Genomic DNA, 24,568 nt, shown 5'->3' on the forward strand with positions numbered 1-24,568 from the left:
AGGATGCCATTGGTCTTCTTGGCCACCCGGGCACACTGCTGGCTCATACTTAGTCAAGCATCAGCCAACACCTCCAGGCCCATTTCTTCCACACAGGCATCCAGCCTCTCTGCCCCAGGCTTGTAGCATTGGTTGGTGTTGTGGCTGAAGTGCAGGACCCAGCACTTGGACATGTTGAACTTCATCCCAATGGCCTCAGCCCAGCAAGCCAGCCTGTCCAGAAAGCCTGTTCCCACGCTGTTCAAAAACCAGCTCGGTTTACCTTGTTTCAAGTTCAATATAAAGCAACCTTTAGCCAAACAACAATTCAGCATCCACTGTACTTCAGACTTCTGAAACATCCCACATTCCAGTAAGATTAATAACCTGAAGTCCCATGCAGAGATCTGCTAGGTGACACAACGTGGACACCCTCCACATTCCTCCCATGTGCAGAACCACTGCTATCTCTGAGAGCACCGTAATCAAAAGCCCATTTCCTGATCAGGATTGAAAGAGCACAGTGAGAGCAGCCACCCTTCCTCCTCCCCGCCCCCAGCTCAGGAGAAACTTTTCAGTTTCTCATGCTAGCACACACACAACAAACTTGCTGCTCAGTTCAATTACAGGCCCCAGAAAACCAAAAGTCCTTAAGCAGACAGATTTATGGCCGACAAGGGCAGCTCTGTGTTCCTACATACCGCACTGCACACTTGCAGCTTCTGATTTACAGTAATTTAGGCTGACAGCTGGACAGGTTCACTGGGACTCATGCAGCATTCACAGTGTTGGATGAAGATCCCACAGAGAAGCTGTTGAGATTCTGGACCAAACACAAAGTTAAGTCGAACAGGTTCTACAATGTCACCTTGAGGAGATGCAGGAGGTTGACCACAGCCATTGGGCTACCGTGCTTTAGGCCGCTCCCCCCATTCTGGGTGTGTGGGCACATTAGGCAGCACATACTGCCGAGGTGCCTGTCTCCCCAGAGCCTGTGCTTAGGGCAGTGTGATGGATCTAAACGCAGAGCTTCGACTTTTCATAGCTTAGAAATGGCAGGATCTACGTTTTGTTTGGTTTCCCCTGCCAACAGTAAGTCTCAGTTGAGTAATCAAGTGGCAAAATGCTGCAATTGCCCAGCAAAGCCTGCGAGTGCTGCCATTAGAAGAAAGCAGAGCAGGCAAGCAAAGAGTTAAGACCAGAGCAGTGTCCTCACATAACCCCGCTGCTGCCGTTACCGCCGCTGCACTCTCAGCCACTGCCATCAGATCACTGCAGAGCGCAGCAGCGCAGTCCCGCGCCCTGGAATGCAATGAGAGCTGCCGTGGCCGCTCCAGCCAGCAATGCTGCTGCAGCTGTAAGGAGGGAAGCACTGGAAAGGTCTTCTGGCTGCTGCCTACGGCTCAGCACAAACCGCCACCACCGGCTGCATCCCAACCCGCTCCATTTTCCTGCTCAGCCTCACGATTCCCTTCACTGCAGACACTGCTGATACTGTAAACTGAACTGCATCGTGCCACAGAGCCCATTTCTTCATTCCTTCTCACCTGACAGCCGCACAGGCTGTGTGCTGCCTCCCAGGTCACCTCCTCCCTCTGCCCAGGAATGGAGGAACCCTCACAGGGCGCTGCTCTAAGAGGCCATCTTCCACAAGAGACAGCAAAGCTTCAGCCCCATTTTACGATACAAGCCCAATATTCAAGTATTGCTTGAATATCTTGCTCTCAAAAGTCAGGAATTACTGTCAGTGATTACAAGTCCGTATTGGAGATATGGCAGGTGATTTAGTTCAGCTCCAGTTTTTCCACTACCTGCCTACTGCAGTCACAGACCACGACTATTTCTGTCTGAGAAGTGCAGCACAGACTGCTTTCCACCTACACAACATAGGAAGCTGAAAGTCACAAAGCGCTGCTTTGCTGCAGAAAGAGAGAAAAGGTGAAAGGTGCACAGGTGAGCCATCAGGAACCTGACTCCAAACTGAGCAGGGAGCACTCCCAGCTCACCTGTCCACATGCATACAATTCAGGCTCCCAAACACCAGAAGCAATAGTTCAATCAGCTGCAAAAACACAAATGATGCTGAGATAGCAGGCGGGCACTGAAGCATCTGATCCAAGCAGCACCTCCCTGCTCACCTTACAGCACAGAATGGTTGGGCTGGAAGGGATCTCAAAGCCCATCCAGTCTCAACATCCACCATAGGCAGAGCTGCCCCCACCAGCTCAGACTGCCCAGGGCCCCTTCCAGCCTGGTCCTGAACCCTCCAGGATGGGACACCCACACTTCAGCACGACGCAGAGAATTCCAGCAATAAGCTCTGGTACAAAATAACCCAGGAAACCTCACTGATACGGTCAGAATGGACCTTTTTCTTTCTATAAACAAAAAGAACCAACGTGACTACAAAGCATTTTGGACAACTCCGCACTGCTTTTCAGGGTGGATGTTGCTCTGAAGAAACAGTGACCATCCATACATCAGTACCTCAGTCTTGGCTGAATCGTTTCCACAGACCCCAAACATAAATGGAAATAACAAATTACGAGGACACAATGAGGGCAACATGACGATTCCTTTTAGCTAAGGCTATGTTTTATAACTGCATGAAATCATATGCTCCATCACACACAGGACAGCCTTCTTCTGGAATCAGATCTCAAGGAGCTGGTCTGCTCCGGTCACTTCACAGACAGCAGCACTCAAAGACAAATTCCTCCCATTAGCAAACTACCAAACTTTAAGCTAAAAATCCACCTGACTCTATCTTGCTTACATAATGCACCGTAACTTTCTTTTTAGATCCATTCAAGCACAAGCAATACCCAAAGATAACATTCCTGGGAGATTTCTATCTAGCTTCATGCCACAACCAGCATGCTACGTGCAAACAATTGGCCTTCCCCACCAACAGGTCCTGAAGTTCCTGGCAACGCTCCCCTGCATCTCCCTGCCCCAGGACGTAGGCTGCTGGGATCCCTCCCACAGCAGAACGCGCTGCTTTCACATAGGAAAGGCTGATGGCAGTGTTGAAAGATAAGAGGGAGTGGATTGGAACAAGCAGGCTCCTGAACCTTCTATACCAACAGCCATCAGAACAGCACTCCCAACCTGCACCGTTTGGCATTGCTGGGATAAGAGTATGGTTTAATACCAGGGAAAACCAAGGGCTTAGCATGAAGCCAGCGAACACTCAGACTCATGTCTCACAAAGCCTTGTGGGGCACATGCCTGCCTGATACCATGCGTGCTCAGAGCCTGAGAGAGCCACAAAGCTGTCGAATCATCAGCTGCAGGGAACAGCTCACGGCCTGAAACGTGTCAGCCTGGTTATTTCAGCACAGAACTGAAAGAGACGGGAGAAAAGGTCACCATTTTCTAATCGTTCTCATCTCGTGCTCTATATGCAAATTACATGATCACCCAACCCCACAGCCCAGGTCACCTCAGCACTCACTCGAGCCACAGAGCTGGAAACGTTTCACAGCGTAACAGAGCAGCCTCCCAGACTGCAGGGTCAAAGCTAAGGTTAAGGTTAATGGCAGTTCCCTATTTATAAAAGGAAGCTCAGAAGCCTTCAACAGCCCTTCAGATCTTGGAATTATTCCCCACCCTGATGAAAATTAGTTCTGTTCGAATGGTAATCTTTCCCTACAGGTATCATCCCTCATTTCCTCTTCTAAAATGAGATGGGATCCTCTCTTTTACACAGAGTTCAAGTGGTATTCCTGCCATCGTGATACCAGGCAAGACTTACCTAAAAGTCTTTCTGAAGCCAAACCATGCTGCTATTCTCCTGGACTTTACAAGGCATTCTTGGGTGGACAAAGGACCCAGCCTTCAACTCATGGTCTATGCTCCTTGTTTTTCTGACAGCCCTACATGATGGAACAACCAACAACTCCTGTCTACTGCTGGAACTTCGATGTAAATATTTGCCTAGAAACGTAAGTTCCCGTGCTTAAGAGGAGTAACTCTGTGGCTTTAACATGCAAGAGTTGTACCTAAGAACAAGCAAGGCAACAGAGTTGTCAAGGTTAATGAAAGACAAACCTACTACTTCCCTTTTCTTCTTCGTGTCTACAACGAGCAGTTGTCCTAACAGAACAGACCACATCCCACAAAGCCCCAAACCACACCAGTCTCAGGAAGCTGCAGGTGAAAGAACACAGCAGTACATCCTAATGGGCAGGATGTAACTTTCTGCTCACGTCCTTCCACACGAGCACCATCACCCAAAGGGTTCTGGGTCACACCAACAACGGCATTAACAATGTCTATACGCTATTTGTGCTGTCAGCCTCAATGGATTATCTACCCCAGGACCATCCAATTTCCTGACAGCTGGAAGACCAAAGCACCGAATTTACAGCACTCCTCCTACCCACACACACTGCCCATTGCTTGTTTTCGTCAGAGCTCCAAGAAGAAAAGAGGAAAACGTAAAGAGACAAACTGAGGCTGACCGAGACATGTCAGACGTTGCGTGCAAACCACCAACCTCCTGCTGGCTGCTCCCTTCCAGCACCATACAGACACAGCACCGTTTTTCCACCACCTTGCCCTGAAGCCGGGCTGCTGCTACGCACACAGCATCTAAGAAACACAGCATCTAAGAAACGCCGCCGCTCACATAACCTTTTTTGATCTCGGGAAAAGAAAAAGGCGTTGTTACAGGTCCTTTGTGCTGAGTGCGTGACCACAGCCGAACCACTCACAGCCAAAACCCTTCTGCAGCAGAGCGGTATCTCCCTACAGCAGCTTAATTTCCAGCCACGCGTTATCCTGAACATCGATCTAAGCTTTTAAGGCCGATCGATGCCGAGAGCCGCACGCCGCGGCTCCTCCGCTTCTGCCCCACGACGCTGAAGCCGGCGGGGCCGTTTTCCAGCGCGGACTGCAGGAGGAGGGCCGGCAGCCGCGGGATGCCGCAACGCTGCCGGGTCGGACGGTGCCGGGAAGTTGTCTCCTTCAGGGCTGCGCCGCGCGGGCGCGGCACCGCAGAGGTCCGTACGCTCATCCTACATCGCCGTACGTCTACAGAGAGAGGAAACGGGCAGAAATCGGAGCGAAGGGCACGCGGAGCGCCCGGGGCCTTCAGCGCGGGGCACGCGCCGCCAGGGCTGTGACCGCGGGGACGCGGAGCTTCGCCCGCAGCCCCCGAGGGCCCCCGGCAGCGCCGAGCCGGCACCCCGCCCCGTTCCAACGCTCGCAGCCCCCTCGCACCCCGCTTCCCCCCCCCGGGCCCGGGCCGTCCCCTGTCCAATTAAGGGCAGAGGCGCACGGCGGCGCGGCCCCGGGCCCGCAGCGCTCTGCGGCGCCGCCATGGCGCCTCCCGCCCGCCTCCCGCCCGGCCGCGCGGGGCCCGGCCCGCCCCGGCCCTGCACCTGTCGCCGCCGGCGCCCGCCCGCTCCCCTCGGAGCCCCGCGCTCACCTACGCTCCGGTAGCCCAGGATCGCGATCTTGCGGGACTTGGACGGCGGCATCTTGTCCCCCGCCCGGCCCCGAACCACATCAAGGGCGGCGGCGGCGGATGAGGAGGAGGAGGCGGCGGGCGGCGGGCGGCTGTGGGAGCGCCGTCAGCCTCATGCGGCGCGGGGGAAGGGCGGCGGCGGCGACGGGCCGAGCGCGCGGGACCCGCGGCGCCTGGCGGCGGCGGCAACAGCGGCAACAGCGCCCGCCCCACGTGACCGCCGGGCTCGCCAGCCCCTCACGTACCTGTGCGTCACGCGTCACAGGCCGGAGCGGCGACCTCGCCGCCACCGCGCCGAGAGCCGGCGCCAAGCGCCGCGAGGAAAAACTCGCTGCGTCATGCCTGCCCCCTCCGCCCCGCCTCTCCGCCGCGCCGGCCGCTGATTGGGCCGCTCCGCGCGGTTAGGCGGCGGTGGTTGGCTGAGATCGGCGTTCAAAGCGAGGAGGCGGGGCTGAGGCGCTGCGCGGGAGGGGATTGGCTGGACGGGGCTTGAAAGCCGCGCGTGCGCAGCGCTGCTCTTTTAGAGGGCGGTTGGGAGCGGCGCGGGTTGTGGGAGCTGTGGTGTGCGCGGTTCCTCGGGGGGATCAACGCACCCCTCAGGACGGTGGTTGTGCTGTGAGCTCGGGGTGCGCATCCTACGTTCCCTGAGGTGAGAGCTGCTCCTGGTAGGCAGGAGCGATCTGCTTCTGAAGAAGCAGGCGAGCTTTATGGCGGTACCTGCATTGTTTGGGATTGCCTGGCTGTATTCTTCGTGGGATCCTTTAGGTTGGAAAAGGTCATCAGTCCAACCACTGACCCGACCTAGCGAGTCCCATTGCTATATCACATCCCTCAGTACCACAACTCTTAAAACACCCCTTAGGGATGGGGATTTCACCTCTGTGGGCAGCCTCTACCACTGCTTGACTACCCTCCCCATGAAGAAGTTCCTCCTAATGTTCAACCTGAACCTCTCTTGTTGCAATCTGAGACCATTTCATAGAATCACAGTACAGCTTCGGTTGGGGGGGACCTCTAAGGTCACCCAGTTGCAATGCCCTGCTGTGGGTGGGGTTGCCAAGTGCTCACTGAGCCACTCCATCAGGCTGCTGCCCACAGCCCCATCCCACCTGGCCTACCATCCCGTGGATTACAGCATCTCCATGGCTAAGTGCTGCTAACCTGTGATATGTCACGTGAGGTGGGCCCTTCTGAATTACCTGTGAGGTGAAAAGACATTTCAAGAGTTGGTCAAGGTACTTTGAGCTGCGGGGTTGGACACTGTTCTCTATGTCCAACCTATTTCACTTCCAGACGTCACAGAACAGGTTACCACTCTCATCACCCTAGAGTATTCCCTTGCAGGAATGCAGTCCTCCCACACAGGAATATGATCAGGCTGAGGAAGAAAAATAGCACGTAGAAATCCTATCTTTGTGTGCAGACACATTGTTCTTTGTGGAGAGACAGTCCTGCCCAATGCAGGTCACTGGATTCCTTTTGGCATTGCATGATATGCTATGGTGCAGCACCATCCATTGAATCTCTCTGCAGCTGTGCTGTCATCTTTGCGTCTTTCCCCTCTAACCCATGGCATTGCCCAACGTTTGGGCCATCTACCAAGCCAGAGGACTGGAAGGACTGAGGTAGGAGCTGCAACAACGTAAATGGGTCTGGAAATATACGTGAAGCTTATTTCTCTGATCGTTTTTGCTTCCTCCTTGACACCCTACTTCTGTTGATTAGGCCTTTCCTTTTATTCTGTTCTCTTATCTCACCTTTTGGACCTTTGTCTATTTGTCTCATTCCTGTTAACGTCCACTTGTTCACAGTCTATAAAGAGAGAGAGAGCTTACTACTGCAGATTTTCTGCTCCCAACCAGCTGATTTACTTATTGCTTCCAACTGCAGCGGAGATGTTCCATCTTAGGATAGTATCTATGCTTGCTCAGCAGGTGGGGCAGGAGCCCACAGCACATTGTTCCTGGTGTTTTAAAATCAGGAAAAACCTACAACTTTCTTTTCTTCCATTGGTTCTTTGGAAGGAAGTGGCTATTCCTTCTGCCGTCAGGAAAACGCAAGCGTTTCGTTTTGTCTTGCCTGGGGCACTGGAAATGGGCAAATGAGGAACTCTTAGACCAGCTCTGTCCTTTCTCCATGCACCAGGACTTGGTGCTATTGCCAAGTGGCCTTTGGGAGCAATCTGGGATGCTGCTGCTCAAGCAGCAGCTTAATCAGAGAAGAGATAATCTGGATCTGAAAATGTATTGTTGCGTTTTTCCTACTTGGGATAAGCTGAAGTGCTTCCTGCAGTGCTGAGGTTGTGGCTTTCCTGCAGCGGGCTGGAGCAGCAGCATTAGCAGTAGGGCTTTTCCTTTGCCCTTCCCTAGCACTACTTCAGAATCTTCATTCCTAGAGTGTTTGCAGATTGTCCTGTGAGCTACAAGGGAGTTCAGAGAACACTGGAACGAGTTACATCCACACTCAGGGTGTGTTCCAAGCCAGTTTTGTACCAGATGCTCCTTCAAATCAAATGTGCTCTTTGTATAACCAGTACAACCAATCGTTGTTGAGTTATATTCATTTTATTGCAAACGAGTTACCAACAGACATGGTCAACAAACGCAACACATCGGGCATGGTCAGGGTTCCAAAACAAAAAGTGCCGGCACAAATAGAGCATGTATATGCAGTGAGATCAGGAACAGATGTTGAGGTTGAGAAACGGGAAAGCGTCTGTCTTTTGTTGCCTGTGTCTGCTTTGCTGTGACGGAGAAAAAGCTGCGATGAATTTCCTCTAGGAAACATAACCCAGCAGTTAAGTATTTTTATGGCAATCCAGTACATACAAACCCATGAACACAGTGCTACTCGGGTTCCAAATGCAAAACACATCCGACTTGTACATTCAGTTCCTATAACAGCAATTACCAATTTAATTACCTGCTCAATCCTCTGGCAAATCAGCACCTTCCCGAGGAGTTATTTGAATTGCACCCAAGGTTAGCGCTGGGCGCGCTCCCACACGTACAGCATCCACTTTGCTGCCCACTGAGGTTAAAAAGTACACTCAGTTCCAGCCTGCACTTGTTCCTGGCCCCTCGTGGATTTGACAAAGATCATATTCTCCAATATTCGGTTAGAAATACTGACAAAATAATGGTAGGGAAAAAAAAAAAAAGGAAAGAATTCTGCATTCAATGGTACCTGTAACTCCCATCAGTGAGACTATTGATGTTATGGGCTTCTGCCATTCACTGCTCGGTATGCAGCTGGCAGGGATGCCCCAGGGACCAGCGTGATGTATGTGTACCTGTCACCTGTTTGCATGCACCTCGGTGGGAATCAATGCAATCATCATAAAACAAACGAGTGCCAATAAAGTGACACTCAAAACTGCCTTTAAATTTAAACCTGAAGTTAAGAGCAAAAAGCATGCCTGCAGAACATTCTTTTTTTGCAGAACGCACATGATGTGGATACAAGGGTACTATGACACTATTCAGAATGACATTTTTCTCCTGGAGATTACCCCTAGTAAACATTTAACGTGGGAGCACGTAAGGTTTTGAAGCAAACTGGCTGCTCCTGAGAGCTGGGCACGGAGAGCCTGCTGTTCAGCAGGATTAGGCACGCATGGTTTCACCTCTGCTTGGACCGAAACTGAATGACTCCAGCTTAGCCTGAGCTCAATTGAAAGATGGCAAAGTGTGTTCTCAGAGCCGTTTTGGAACTGCTTCAGTCAGATTCCTCGCCTGCTGGGAGGACAAGAACTCGAGCCTTGGAAAGCAACGTTGGTTCTTTCTGCGTTACCCAAACATTCCCAGCAGAGCAATATTCTGTAGGACTGGAGATGAATAGGCCTCAGACTCAACAGTTGCAATTCAGTTGCTAGTAAACAGCAAATACCGTCTGCGAGGCTTACAGACCTCAGACCTCTTAACTGAAAGGAGTCCAGAAGTAAAACAACATGGAAATGTTATCAGCCAAATGATCCATGTCAGCAAAGGACAATTTTCCAAAGTATTGAGCTCACAGCATCTCCAGATAGTATAAAATACTGAGGGGCTGAGCTTTGTTAAAAAAATAATGGCAAACATAGTTCTACAAAGACATTTCCTTAGACACATCCACAGCAGGTCAATAGCAAACATCGTCTGCTCCCTTCCAAGACCAAGAAGTACTTCAGAATAATTATCTTGTGCAGACATCTCTTGCTGGCAAGGAAACACACGGGGCAGCACAGGAATCAATCACGTAGGCTTTACCATCCGGCTGGCTGAATGGAATCCACCTTCTACAGCACCTCACCCCTGGGAATGACAATCTATGCTATGGAACAGCCCATCAGAGCTGTAGGAGGAACTCCCTGCCACCTCCGCCTGCAGCATCACCACATCTGTGTAAAGAAAGGGGATTTGGGGGAACACTGCTGCGCTCTCAGCTCTATAGGTACCAACTGCATTGCTTTTCCCTAGCGAGTCATCCCTCCTTTCTCTACCCCCATTTACTTCTATCCCTTGGTTAAGCTGGTACAAGCAGTTTCCTAGCTCTGTACTAAACCAACCTGCATTAAAATGACATGGTTTGTTTAGTTTTGTCTAACAGCTACTTGTGCCAGGACAAGGAGCACGGTAAGGGAAAATGCCTTTTTGATGATACTTTTGTCACGCTTAAATTAATACTCAGCACTGAATTTCAGAAAGCAGGGGTAGAAATCCTCTGAATACAGTTTTGCATCACTGAGGAAAACAGCTTTCCATGATTTTGCTAGCTCTGTGTCCATAACACATGCACGGCACTTGTAATAATGTTAAAACAGGGACTCTGTGCATGGTTGTTTGAAAACTGCAAATTCATTCTGGCTTCCTGCATGCTAATTTATGCAGACAGGCACAAAGCTGTCTGGATGGAATAGGGCCAAAAGACTTTGTGCTAAATATAATGTAAGAAAAAAGCATCTATCAGTGGCTCAACCCTTCATTTTTTCAGAACTACCCTAACGTAGGACTGAAAACGTTGTTCCTGCAGGCTCGTGCTAGGCAGAGGGAGATGGAGGGCTGCATTTAGGCAATTCCATCCCATACCTTCTAAGGAAGGCTGTAATTCTGGTGCTGGAACAGCAAGCAGGCTTTCGAGAAGTCACACCTGTGCAGCTTGGATGGCATTTACAGGTAGTGCCGACCACGTGAAATTGCAACTTACCACCAATGACCCCTTTCCACCCAGCTCACAAAGCACAAGAGCTGCTATTTCTGGCTTCTGCTGCTCCTTTCCCCAGCAAAGACAAGCAGAGCTGGGCTGCTGGAGTCTGTGATGGCAGCAACGTGCAGCTGGCCCCACCAGGTGGCTGCTTTCTCAGTTCTCTGCCTCCCAGAAGCACAGGGAGCACAGCTGGAAGGGTCATTAGTCAGAAAAGATGCTGGACAAGACAAAGGTTTGCAATGAGAGTGTAAGAGAATAGTTTGTCGCTGTGTACAAGAACGTTTTTACACATGAAAAACATCAGCAGGAAGAAAACTTTCACACATTTCATTCCAAAATCTCTTGCTGGAAGTGAGGTTGAAGAAAGGGCTTTACTCTTTAACTCTTAAAAACCTCACATGTCAGCAAACTGCCCACAGTTCACCTTTTGCCTTCAGTGCTTATACATGATAAACTAAAGGGTCAATGCAGTGCTATTATTCTGGGACCACATTCCCACTGGAAACACAGCACTGTCAGAAGCAGCACTACCTGCACCGTGCCATCAGCACAGGCTGCCTTATAAGCCGAAGGAAAATGCTAATGTCTCTTTAGAGCTTACATTACCCAAAGCACACGTCCATCATACGTGCACAAAAACGTGGCGAGAACCACTAACACCGAACGGATGTTGGAGGGTTTAATTTCTTCCATCTACAATTATAAAAATCTCATCGTCAAACGTTACAGTACATTTACATCAGCAAAACCCCACGGCCTTCTTCACTCCTCGGCTTCTGTACAAATCACATACAATACAGGGTCGCATTTTAGTCGTACAGACATCACTTTACACTTCAACACAGTGGAAAGCCTGGTTCTCTGGCACGTCCTTTCCCACACAGTGCCCACACAGTACAGTACAGAGCACAGCTGGAACCTCCAACTCAACTCACGTGGGCTGACCAACAGCCCTACAACTCCAACGTTGTAAATAATGAGAAAATCTGCCACTGGTTTGTATAACAATCAACAGTTTATTAATGGATATGGTGAAATCTTAGCTATCCACCAAAGATGTGTAAAAAATTGTCATGAAAGTAAAAATAAATAAAGCTGTTTTTAAAATCAGTCTCGTTTTACATCTCGGTTCAGAATGCAACATTTAACACAAAACTGTCATTAAAGTTTTAAAGAAGTCTACTGATATTCAAATTACAGCTTTTATGACAAGTCTAATGAGAACTGAAACTGATTTGGTTTAGGTTTAAAGACTTTCACATTCAAATACAGTGTCTCATTTAACACAATACTTCCTTTGACAGTGATGGGCAACAGTGATGACATATTGCTGTATTTTGACATAAGGCACTATGATATGAATATGCCATACACTTGCCTTATGTCACATATATCCATTGCTGACCAGTGACTTCTGTCAAATACAAAATGAAAAAGGTTCAGAATACAGTGCATTTTAATGAAGGACATCGTGTGAAGTCTTCCAGCAAATGTTCTGAAGACGTTTTGAAATACAAGCCTACATTGTAACATAAGCTTTTGTCATGCTGCTTTGTTTTTTTGCGACATCACTGGGGGGGAATAGACTCATCATCCATCACTAAGTCCCAAAACACATTCTCAACCATCCTGCTCTGTTCTATTGCAGTCACTGTTCTCGAGACAAACTTGACCCAGAAACTTTGTTCAGATTCTCCTACAAACGTTTATACATTCACAGCAGTCATTCACTTTCATTCTCCTTTTGTTTGGCACCTGTTAACAGAAGAGGAAAGCAGGTGTGATTTCCTTATGCATACAGCACTTGCCTCACGGAACGGCACCGCTCGTTCTGAATGCTGCAACTGTTGTCTGACCGCATTACCAGAGCCTTTGGACTGGGCACCATCCACAAAGAGCACACTTCAGGACTGCTGAATGCTAACGCAGGCTGAGGAAAGCCTGGAGGCCATTACTCCTTCTAACTTCATTGGCAGGGTAATTCTCCAAGTCACGCTGCTGGGAAGTGACTAAAACTGCCTTTGAAGTACCGCTCCCCCAAAACGCCACGCTGCAAGCCTGTCCATCTGCTCGGGGAGCCAAGTTTAATCATCATAGTGCTCTTAAAAAGTGAGGTCATACTTGGGAAAAAAAACCAAAACAAAACACAAGGTAGGAATTCAGTTTAACTACATTGCATTGACTGATTTTTCTGGCTCAGAGGCACATTCTGCATGCAGTAGGAATCCAGGATTGCTGTTCAGCAGAACCACGTAGCGCTGTGCCTCCTCTCCAAGCACTGCCTGGGCAATGACTGACCCCTACAGCGAGCTGGTGTCAACATCCAGCTCCAGTGAGCAGGAAGCTCTTGCCAACAACCTGGAGTTACTGTTGGTGATGTGTCATCACAAACACTGAAAAATTCATTACTTTCACCCAGTTTTCACGTCACAACTGAGTTTTTCCCCCCTCCTGCATATCGGCCTCAATTCCCGTCAGTCAATGCATTTTTTTTTCTGGTCAGTAAAGGAAAAAGGGCATTTACAAGGCATGATTTACCTGGTTACCCTCATACATCCACTTTAAGAGGTGAATCACACTCTAACCTCCACAAACTAGACCTACGTTGCAGACATCCTTACTTTGTCACCCCACCTCAGTGGCAGCACAGCCCTGCCTGTGCGCTGTGCTACCTCCTGCTCTCCAGGGCTGGGCTCTTTTGTGACAGCCTGATGAATCCACAGCTTTTTTGCAGGCCAAGTTTCCCACTAGATCAGTGGGATAGAGCAGCTCACAGAGGGTTCATATGAGAGGGAGAGCTGCCACACGCTAAGCACCAGAAGCACATGACCTCTGTACGGGAGTGGGAACTCCCCTTGTAACTCCCCTGTTCAGCTCTGCCTCCTCAACCTGGTATTTTGAAGGCAGAACTGTGATCTTAAGACGCTTTCTGTCTTTCTCACAAAGCCAGAGGAGGACTTTGCTTTAGTTGTTGTGACACTGAGGTCATTTACACAACCAAAGTGAAGTTCCAGTTAAGAAGGCAGAGCAGATCAGTAACTTGAGGAAAACTAAAAACCAACAGGACAATCCGTGTCAAAGTAGCAGAAATAATTAAACGTACTGTTAGGTACTGTGGTTAAAAGGAACCTGATCAAGATTAGTGATACGTCAGAGAGTTCTACTGGGATAATTCACCCTGGGGTGACGTCTCTGACACAGCAAAAAGACTGACAAAAGTCTGACAGATAAGCACTTTGTTGGCTTTTACCTGCAGAGAAATGAAATGCTTATTTGAAGAGTATAATCAAACTTAGAAAACTTTAATATCAGCAGTGTATTATCGTTATCATACCAGCAAAGACCAGCAAGCTGTATGCACTACTGAATGACTTACGGCAAACATCAGAATGCAACATCCATACCTGCTGGTGTGAGTACCAAAGCCTGTAGAATGTCAGAAAGGGAGATGATACCCACAATGCTATCTGCTTCATTCACTACCACCAAACGATGAACCTGCAAGCAGGGAAAACATTTTGAGAGAGATTTTCCTGATGGGAATTAAAAGCTAAAGGCACACAGCAGTCTGATGGCAATGAAATCATACTTGAAATGGCAGACAAGCCACGATCTATGTCTTAAAAATACTGCAGAATGGGAGAGTGCCCTCATCTCAGCACTGCAACCAAAGGGTCACAGCTGAGCTGCCTCATAAAGAGGTCATCCTTGGAAGGATGTTTACCAAAAGTTGAGAGCTTGGTACTGCTTTGCTTCTTACTTGAATGAATTTGGACTTCAAGTCTAACTGATCAAATGCAATTGTGAAGAAAGTGAAAAAAAATTCTCATCTTTTCACAGAAGTGAGAGCAAGAAAGCTGCAGTGTCTTAATACAGATGTGAATTTATTGTGGAGGTCAACCACTTCACTGCCATTCAGATAAAGCAAAAAGAAAAAGAGGATCTCGAATGTATTTGCAGAGTCACACTCAGCTGACACTGTGACACTGTGAGGAAACAAAATAGTGGGAAACTGGGAGAATATGTTTTGCATTTTCTTTCTGACAAAACTACGTTGGGGATATTTTCAATGTGTGCATACAGACACTCTCTTTCTTCTCCCAGTGTAACGAATTCAAGAAAAATGGACAATGTAGTTGTTTCACATCCAGTGAGATCAAGCATTTGTCTGGCAGCTAAAAATAGCATCAATTACTGCCTCCCTTGTGGCTTTGACTGACTCATTTTTGCATAGCCTCACTATGTTTAGACGGAGCCAAAGGGTAGGAGTTGTTCTGAAAACCCAAACGTTTAAAGCTTCTAAAGATATTAATAAGATCGGCCACATTTGGAATCTGTGCATCAGCAATGCTGAAATCACTGAGTTTCAGGAAAAAGCTCGAGCTGATGCAGGAAGCTGCACGTCAAAGTCACCTGATGGAACTTCTGAGGGGTTTTTCACAACATGGGAATTCTACTCATATTAAGCATATGCACAGTTTCGCCCCAAAGATGAAAAAAAATGTTGTAAAATTGAAGAAGTCGTTCACATCCATGTGTAAGAAGGCTCCCAGTACTAAAATCAGAGGATAAACCACACAGAAAGAACAGGAAAAAAGCAGTGAGTCGTTTACAAGACAATTGGTGGACAAGTTCTTTGAAAGACTTTATTCCCGGGCTTTGTTTCACAGTGTTTGTATCCTTTTACAGTATATGTAAATCAAGCAATCAAACTGATTCCTACACATGAAAACATGAACAGAACATTTTCTTCAAGTAGCCAAAATAACTCCAGAAGGATAAATTTGTCCTATTAATTAGTTTGATCATACAGCTTTCACAGTGAAGGGAAATAAAACAAGGGGCAAACTCACCTCAGCCTTCACTATCCTATCAACAATGGTCTCCAGTGTTTCCAGCATACTACACTTTACAACACCTTCAAAATACTGAGAACGGTGCTGTAGGGCTTGTGTCACCGTGATATCTAGGTTATTATAGGTTTTTTCAGCAGCAAGGTTCTGAAAAACAAGGCACACAGCTCACTACTTAGCGATAAAGTACCCAACAGAGCAAATGCTTTGGCACCAAATAGACACACATTTTGGGGGTAAACTGAGTCTGTTCCAAGTCACGTATTAAGCAAAGCAGATGCTCTTCAGTTGTAGTTTTTGGGAACAGTCAAGCATGCAACCACATTACACACCATACGAAAGACTGGATTAATTGATAATAATGTTTTGTGATTATGCATTACACCCATGAAAGTCCCCTTGCTTTGTTATCTAATATTTGACTCGATGTCACTCATCCTGCTTCTGCCACAAGGAGAAAGGAAAGATGATGTTCTATAGATCTCAGGATATGCAGAATATACTCAAAGAATAAACCATTTGTTTTGGTTTTCAAAGGCCAGGTGAGGACACTGACTACTCCGAACACCACCCATTAAGTAGATGCTGCTATAGAGATCCAAGTAGAAAAGAAATGGTAGGTCTCCTTCAACCCTTCTTGTTTGCAGGCTCAAACTCCCTCTCCTGGACCCTGCTGGAATTACCACTTGATGTACATTTTCACATCTATTTTATTAAGTACAATAAAAGTAACGAAACTGACTCGTTAGCAAATTAATTTCTAATTGCTCACTACATAAAATAAACTTAATAGAATTTAAAAGGTATACTTACTATTACATCAAATTTGGAATAAATATCTACAACTTTTCCTAGAAAGAAAAATATGTATTAATATATTGCTTCCAATAGAAAGTGAGTTTTCTTGTGTCCTGTTTTCATTTGCTATTTTATAATGACACAGAAGTCAAGAAGGAAAGGTGGAAAACTAAACAAAAAACCAAAACAAAACCCACCACCCATGATCAATTCTTTCAGGTCCATCAGCCTCTATCTTGCATAATCATTCTACATTTACATATACACATAAATTACACACACAATATTATATATAGTAAAATCAATCCACACTCATGTACAGCAGAATCAACACACACCTGACTCATCCACAACAGGTAATGCCGATATCCTTCTCTCTACAAATATATTCAAGGCTTTAATGATAGGAGTGTCTGGATGTATGAAGGCAATGTTGTGGTAAGTTCCTATTCCAAGTTCATCCAGATTCTTCTTCATAAAGGCAGGCTTTGGCATCTCTGACATCTAGGAAAGGCAGATGAATATATTTACACAATGCAGTTTTCTGCATGATACACTACAGTTACCAGGTTTTTTTTATATGTCATTAGGAAATAAACATTCATTCATCCATCTAGAGGCTCCAAACAATTGTTACAGATCATTACAGTATAATCTGTTACCAGATTTACATAAAGCCAAAACAAGCCTAGATCTAGAAACATTAACTCTGTTCCAAGACGTTTTAAATTACAACTCCACATCTAGGCTATTTTGCTTGTCAGTTTATTTTTGTAGTGGCCCATCACTAAAATCCTTGGATCCTAAACTATGGCATTCCCACTAGATCTGAAAAGAGAAGGCATCAAAGATGTGAGATGCTGAGTGCTTATTTTGACATCCTGATGCTTTGCTTGGCCTCCTGTCCATTCCTGTGACCAACGTACAGTGCAGTAAGTTGTGTTAAGCTTGGCTCTAGGAGATGAGCCATTAATTTCTGCTCATGTAACCAAACAAACTCCTGAAGCTGACATCATGCAGTAGACGACACCGAAATACTCAAAAAGCCTTGACATACCCCTGGCGTTTTTTGTTTGGGTGTTTGCTTGTTTGTTTTTAGATGATTAAAACCAAATAAAGGCAATGTCTAGGCTACGGTGTATCACCTTAGCTTCTCTGTTAGCAGAAAAGATGCACAAAGAAACAACAAAGTGCTCAAACATGGAAGATTACCATGAAGTTTCTGAACACACTGCTTAACACTGGAGAGCTCTACCTGGGCTCGGGGTGGGTAGAGTGAAAAAATCAGTTAAAGCAAAGCAGAACTTCAAGTACTTACAAAAAGCTGGAGGAACTTGAGGATTCTTTTATGGGTAAGTATATAAAGTGCATTTCCACTGACGGGATCTATAACTGGCAATCTGTGGATTTTGTTTTTGATCAATGAATATACAGCATCAAAAAGGCTGAGGAGAAAAGCATTTTTTTAGATGAATGGTAGCCAAGAAAGAGTAACATCAAATGATGCACATACAGGTTTACAAACCCGTAAGTGACACAGTTAATGGCATTATCTTTAAATGTTACAGTTGTTAAGGCATTTCAAATTATCTTTCTTACATGCGTAAAATGTTTGTTCTCACAGGATATTCTGTGCAAGCAGTTCCATTCAGACACATTCCTTATGACCAAACTGAATAACCTGTTCATGGCTTAACAGTGGCAATACTACTGAGGATATCACATGCAATTACTTTGAGATGATCACTGCAGTTCCCTTCACCAGCTTACTTTAAGCACTCCTATTCCAGAAACTAAAAGCAAGAATCAGAAGTTTGCTCTCCTGCTCTAGTTTACAACAGAAACTGTTTCTCTATGCAAAAGAAGACTTAAATTCAGTGTTGAAATGGGAGTTCACTTCTTTCGAGTTAAACAAAATAGAAAGGAAAATCCTACCTTGCATCTGGGGAGATGTTCACTAAAGGTTTAAACGTCTCTTGTAAATAAAGTTCTGTGTGTAGAAAAACAAACCATTACCATTTCTGTGGGAAAGCATCAGCAGTTTTATAAAAGCACTTCATGAATTCCTTAGCACAAAATTAAATGAACAGAGGAGACAATCATATGCAATGACTTTAGGTACTCTACCACCTGTGCATGCTCATCTGTGTTGACATCAAAGAGAAGTTGAAATTTGAACAGGACTAAGCTGACTACCAGCAGGGGTCACTGCAACCACAGCAAATCATTTGCCAGTTTTCTCTTTTCGGAGCGGGTTGGTTTGTGCACAGAGGGCTGATCTATGTTATAACACCGCATACAGTCAAGTTTTGTCATAAAGATTCCTTCCTGCATTCAGCGCTTCCGCTCACATCCACCCACGTCCTAAGAAGGCTGTAGTCATACCATGCAGCCCTCTCAGGCATGGCTTGCTGCTCAACCCTCAGTCATTCAATACCTACAGCCATCTATTCATTTTGCATCCCAGTTCACTTATGCTCCCATTCCAGGTAGAGTCATCACCTCTGAGGCCAGATACACCCCCTGCTGTGGTTCTGTTTCTTTATATCGAGATGGTACTGAACAGGGGAAAGTAGTGAAGCAATATATAGCATAATCACTCTAGGTCATGTACTGTTTGAAGTAGAAAAAGAAAAGCACCAGGAAGAAGCAGACAAGCTTTTATTATTCCTGCTTTTATTAAAAAGCATGTGGAGAAAAATATGTTATGATTAATTAAAAATCCACTGTACTTAACAGTAATAGTAGTCTTTAAACTAGCAACTGAGCAGTAAATGATCTTACCCCTCCAGGTTTCTATCTTGTGCTCCTCCAATTCATAGATCTGAACCTACAACGGACAGATGGAAAGCATTAATTTTAAACCCCAAATAATTAACAATATTATTAATCTCTGAATGATTCCCTTATTTTTCATTGCAGGCAATTTAACATACAGAATCCCAACTAATTGCCCAGACCAGAATAACATTTCTTGGCAATATCAAGAGAAAAGTGTGCAGCCCTGCTCGGGGCAGAATACCACACAGGACCTATCATCTCAGGAAACATGAAAGATGTTTCATCTTTCCAGGCCGTAGTCCAGATCTCTTCTAGATTCACCTTAATCATGCCAGAGGAAACCCTCTGATAATCCCTCATACACCTAAACAAGAGCTTATCCTGATCACTTCTTAATGCTAAAAAGCGATTAATTTTACATTTGCTGGACTACAAACAAGCAAGTGCACTTGGTTTAGCTCCTTCCACATTGCTCATGGTTCTCTGAAAGGCTTTAAGAGGTAGAAGCTGCTTTTCTCTTCAGGTACCAAGCTGCAAGCCAGTCAATCCTAACAGCAGTTGTGTTTGCCATAGCGTAGGTCAAAGCAGCCTGTTGTCTTTTGCACTGATCCTCTCTGCCAGGTACCTGTGTGAGCCCTGATGGAGCTGAAGAGTGTGCAGGTGAAGGGTAGGAGCCTCCATAAAACCTACTCTGCTCTTCTGTGAACCGATGGAGACCATTTTTGGATCACACTGGAATTGGCACCCTTCAAAGAGTGTAGGGGAATGTTAAATTACCATACTATAACTGGGCTATTCAACGTACTCTTTCTGGGTGGTATAAAAGATGTCCAGATGAGTAAGTGAAGGCTTCTTTTAGGGTACTTCTTCCAAAAAAAAAAGAAGCCAGCTAAGTTTGTAGAGCACAGTTCAGTCTACCAAAGTGATGAGAAGAACAGAAGAACTCCTCAGCTGCTGACCAGATGAGGCCAAGCCTAGCTCTGTGATGACACCATATGGATGAACGTACCTGAACTTTTCTGATCAATCATTCAAAAATATTATCTAGTGCATGAACAGTAATATGCTTCATGCTCTGTAGGATGGGGTACGTTTAGAAAGAGTGATTAAAATACTTAAGAACTGAATTTTCAGCACAATTGCACTTAGTAGGACTAGAGCATCCCTCAACCAAACATTTATTTCTTCTTTTCTTCCACAGGAGATTGCATCCATCACCCTCCAGTCAGATGTTGCCACTTCTCAGTTATTCACCCTTTCCCATCCCAGAGGCTGTGTTGAGCACAACCTCTTCTATGGACTTCTACTCAATAGCAAACATGTTAGACAGCACAAACAGCAGTGGCAACTGCTCAACCATAAGTGAAACTGCACAGGAGCACTGGTTATCTGACAAGATATATCACTGTGAATTTCAATAACAGACAAGATCAACTAACTTTGAGAAGCCTGATATCATAGAATGGCCTGGGTTGAAAAGGACCACAATGATCATCTAGTTTTAACCCCCTGCTATGTGCAGGGTTGCCAACCACCAGATCAGGCTGCCCAGAGCCTCATCCAGCCACATCCATGTATCTCAGAAGCCTGTTTCATCCAACTGGTGATTCTTTAGCTAGTAAAACACAGTACGTACTATTTTGATTCGAAGTGGGGAATTGGCATTGACAGGGACAAGAAAGGGATGTAAATGTTTGTATGAACATGTAAGCAAGAGAATCTCAACTGACTGCCAATGAGAATTTTTAAATTACAGTTAATTGAAGTCAAGAGATCTCCAACTGATTGTGTAACTCAGCCACGCAACCGAAACCTTTGTGTATGTTTAACTAGTTTAACTCATTCATCCTAAAGCACCACTTCAAAATTTGAGTAACCTCTTAATTCCCCCAAGGCTCCATAAGCCAGCTTTGTGCTCAGCTCCACGTATTCCTTTCAGAATAACTGTATCAGTTATGAGACAACGCTGATTTATTTATAAAGGTATAAATTAATAAAAACACACAAGCCACTGTGTAGCTACATATGCAATTTTCAAATACAACTAACTTTTCTTGCAATCTTAAACACTCTCCAGCCCTGAATACAGTATCGTTTGATGTTGTCCATTTACATGGAGTTCTGTTAATATTAATTCAAGTGCTTTGAATCAAGTAATAATCAATAATAAAGTATTTCACCTTCATACATTTATATTATGCCTAGTTTTTAATAGGTAGGTTATTGCAGGTCCTTCATTCCAAGAGCACCAGACAATAGCTGCAATACCAAATGGAGCTTGGTACCCAAACCCAAGGCTGTCATGGTGAAGCACCACACAAAACATAATAAGTGGTAGTGCTCATTATGGAAATTCCTCATGTTTATACACGTATAAGAGAAGCAGACAATTACTTTACCTGCCCAAGCTCATAGGACCTTACTGGTTATAGCCAGGAATTGAAGTATCCATATACCATTCTACTTCCCCGAGCACTGCATTTTCTCTCAAAAAACTCCATGAGTATAATCATGACACGTTTAAGCTTCCAGACAATTAAAATAACTACAATCCATCCTTCAAGCAGTTTGATATTTCACTTTCTGTACTGTATGACAACTGATAGAGGCTTAACGTCATACTCACCATTGGAGACTTATAGTATCTATGCAGTATGTTAATGAAATCTGTAATTGTTAACATTCCTACAAAAAGTGATACAGAAAGAAAGTTCTTCAGACATACACTTAAAGTACAGAACTTCAGTTATTTTCTCCATTTATAGCTACGCTCTATAAAGTAATTCACAACAAATCTGTGCAACATACTGCCCATTTGCTATGTATGTAAATTTTCACATTGATACAATACTTCACAATAAAAACATACAACTGTGAATTAATATTCAAAGCCACAACCTATGTGCTTCTCCTCTTCTTTCAGTCTCACGAAAGAAAATCTATTTCTTCCACTGTGGGACATAATATCCATGGCATTCCAAGTTAGTTCTGGTACTTAATGATTTCACAGTGCACCTTACTGAGAACACACAGGGAACCACATGCATATTGGCATTGTGCTTTTCTTTCCATAGTTCCTATTCTCACATTTCTTTTTTCTGTGACTGCTATGTTTATTTTTAAGTGCACAGGGAGAGGCATACACTGGATAACGAAACGAAGAGTCACTGTGATAGTCAAAGAACAGCAGAACTATGCAAGCTAACAACATTTCGTGCCTCACAAGTGAAAACAAAGCAACCCACCAGCATCTCTTAAGATGTCAGACCATGGCTAAACCCAGACCACCTCCTGCAACAGTGCAGCACGCTGAAAATTCAAATACAACTCCATTATGTTAGAATAACTTACCTACAAAACTCTGTTTTTTACTCTCCCACAGTGGAGCTGCTCTCACACCATTTGCCACCAAGGCGAAAAAGGCCTTCTTTACCTGCAAAGAGAGTGAACAGATACATAAATCTTTGCTCTTAATTTAGCACAGCAGACAGCAGCAGAAGGGTTTCCACAGTTACTAGGAAAAATCACAGTATCAAGAGGTAGCTGCTATTCAAAACAGAACAAAAACCACATGCACTGCCAAACAAAAACCTTAAGTCTTTTACTTCCATGAAAGGCTTAAAAAACTCAGCAAAACCAGACCTGTTTTGTTCCAGTATGTGAATATGCCACATGAGAACCTCTGATGAATGAGTATCTCTATATCCATGGCATTGCTCTTTGGTCCACAGAGCACAGAAGTACCAATGGCAATCGCTTGATGGTCGCAAGCTGAACAGAGAGCATTTACACACTGACACCTTAAGACCCACTGACAGCTCCATGCTATGGGGCTCCTCTCCACATCAGTCAGGAATAAAAGGGTTTCACAGTCAATGGAATTTGTACACAAAAAAGCAGCAACAAACAAAAATACAGGTAGGCAAAGAGTAAATCTGTAACTGTTCAGTACAATCTCCCTGGAAGAAGTCTGCAAAGCCCTCCATGTGAAATCCAGTGTAATACAACATTCAGCATAACACCTATTTAGACTTCACTTAGTGTTATAACTTATCAGCTTCAATTTCTAGAAGTGAATAAGCCTCAGAGTCTGCAACAGAAAGCATCACCTCTTCCTGCAGCTCAGTAATTCACACTTAGCATTTTGAATACTTGGTGCTGCCCTATTGCATGCTAACCCCAGCCTTTGAGATGGGACTCCTGAAAGCAATCCCTATTTCTTGCAACCTCTCAACAGCAAGTCTGCCTCTGCCCTGCTCACAAGAAGCTCACCTGCTCTCCTCACCTCAGCTCATCTCTCAAAGCTGCCTTCAGAGCTCACCAATCCTTCTGCCACACCATCCACCAACAGGAACGATCGACATCCATCCCTAAACTGCACTGAAACTGAAGAAACCACGTGGAAAAACATACCCAGCACCACAAATAAGACTGTAGTGCACACATCATGCACTGACTTTCTAGAAAGCAGTTAAACAGAAAGGTGCCAGAGGTAGTAAGGCACCCTACTGACACAGGGAGGAGTTGAGTAAAACAAGCATTAGGGAATGCTTCACAGGAGCATGCTAACTCCAGAGGAATACTGAAACCACAATGAAACCCTCCAGGCAGATGCACCAAGTCCTCCCACACAGCACCATCGTGCCTGCTGTTAGCACAGCAAAAGCTAACAACAGTATTTGGGGAGCACGTAGGAGACAGAAGTGATGTCAGACAGACTGACTCCACCCTGGGGCAAAGTAAGTTGGTTCTAATGGGTCTTCATTAAAAAGAAAGAAATAAAGAAAAGAACACTCAGAGTGCCCAAAACTGAGAACCTTCAGCTTTTGTATCTTTCCAATAAGAACAGCTATCACACATTGTGAGAGGTCACTGTCAACTCACATCCCACGTCTTCCACAAGACTCAGATGGTCAAGCCCTAGCACAGCACTAAGGTTAAGATGCTTCAGGCAACCTCCAAATTTAAACTACTACTCCCCTTTCTCAGACAAAACAGCACCAAAGTACACCATCCAGAAAAGCATCCCGATGGTAAAAAAAAAATGCAAGATTAGTTCTTGCCCTGGTTCTTTCACTTATTGGTAGGTGATTTGTGCCAAAGAAACTCAAGAATCTTCTGTTAGATGCCATCCTGTCACGTTTACAAGATGTTTTTTGGAAAAACTGAGGCCTGCTGCACTGGTCCAGCTACTAAGATAGTGGAGTTAAAACCTTAAAAGCCAGTGAGTTCAGATTGGGACCAGCAATATTAAACTTTTAAAGTAACAGACCACCAAAATGCCCCATCCCTGGAGGCATTCAAGGCCAGGCTGGATGTGGCTCTGGGCAGCCTGGTCTGGTGGTTGGTGACCCTGCCCATGGCAGGGGAGCTGAAACTCGATGATCTTTGAGGTCCTTTTCAACCCAGGCCATTCTATGATTCAGTCTATGATTCTATGAAAATTTAGTAGGAGATGCTTATACCCTACGTTTTCTTTCTAAACTACAGCTTAAGCAAT

The 24,568-nt window shown here is 45.4% G+C and overlaps 2 protein-coding genes across 38 annotated transcripts in view; both read right to left on the bottom strand.

Moving 5' to 3' along the window:
* RHEB (Ras homolog enriched in brain) overlaps positions 1 to 5,787 on the bottom strand; it is a 31,746-nt gene extending 25,959 nt beyond the window's left edge. For 6 of the 13 annotated variants that reach the window (XR_006936736.1, XR_005857227.2, XM_040695387.2 and 3 more), the window contains exon 1: positions 4,481 to 5,314. Coding sequence is in view for 8 of the 13 variants with exons in the window: in XM_040695387.2 (XP_040551321.1) it covers positions 4,481 to 4,772 (292 nt within the window). In the remaining 5 variants the exon portion in view is untranslated. Of the gene's footprint in view, positions 1 to 4,480; positions 5,315 to 5,413 lie in introns of those variants that run through there. The other 7 variants (XM_040695389.2, XM_015281239.4, XM_040695388.2 and 4 more) reach the window with 4 other exon arrangements.
* Positions 5,788 to 11,433: 5,646 nt separating this feature from the next.
* PRKAG2 (protein kinase AMP-activated non-catalytic subunit gamma 2) overlaps positions 11,434 to 24,568 on the bottom strand; it is a 182,415-nt gene continuing 169,280 nt past the window's right edge. For 22 of the 25 annotated variants that reach the window (XM_046921537.1, XM_046921527.1, XM_046921516.1 and 19 more), the window contains 10 exons: positions 22,420 to 22,501; positions 21,695 to 21,753; positions 19,072 to 19,117; positions 18,223 to 18,277; positions 17,606 to 17,732; positions 16,626 to 16,791; positions 16,303 to 16,340; positions 15,490 to 15,636; positions 14,041 to 14,134; positions 11,633 to 12,391 (listed from right to left, as the gene is read on the bottom strand). In XM_046921537.1, the coding sequence (XP_046777493.1) occupies positions 12,360 to 12,391; positions 14,041 to 14,134; positions 15,490 to 15,636; positions 16,303 to 16,340; positions 16,626 to 16,791; positions 17,606 to 17,732; positions 18,223 to 18,277; positions 19,072 to 19,117; positions 21,695 to 21,753; positions 22,420 to 22,501 (846 nt within the window). In that variant the 3' untranslated portion in view covers positions 11,633 to 12,359. 25 annotated transcript variants of the gene reach the window in all.

This window comes from Gallus gallus, chromosome 2, assembly GCF_016699485.2.
Source record: "Gallus gallus isolate bGalGal1 chromosome 2, bGalGal1.mat.broiler.GRCg7b, whole genome shotgun sequence".
Lineage (NCBI taxonomy): Eukaryota > Metazoa > Chordata > Aves > Galliformes > Phasianidae > Gallus > Gallus gallus.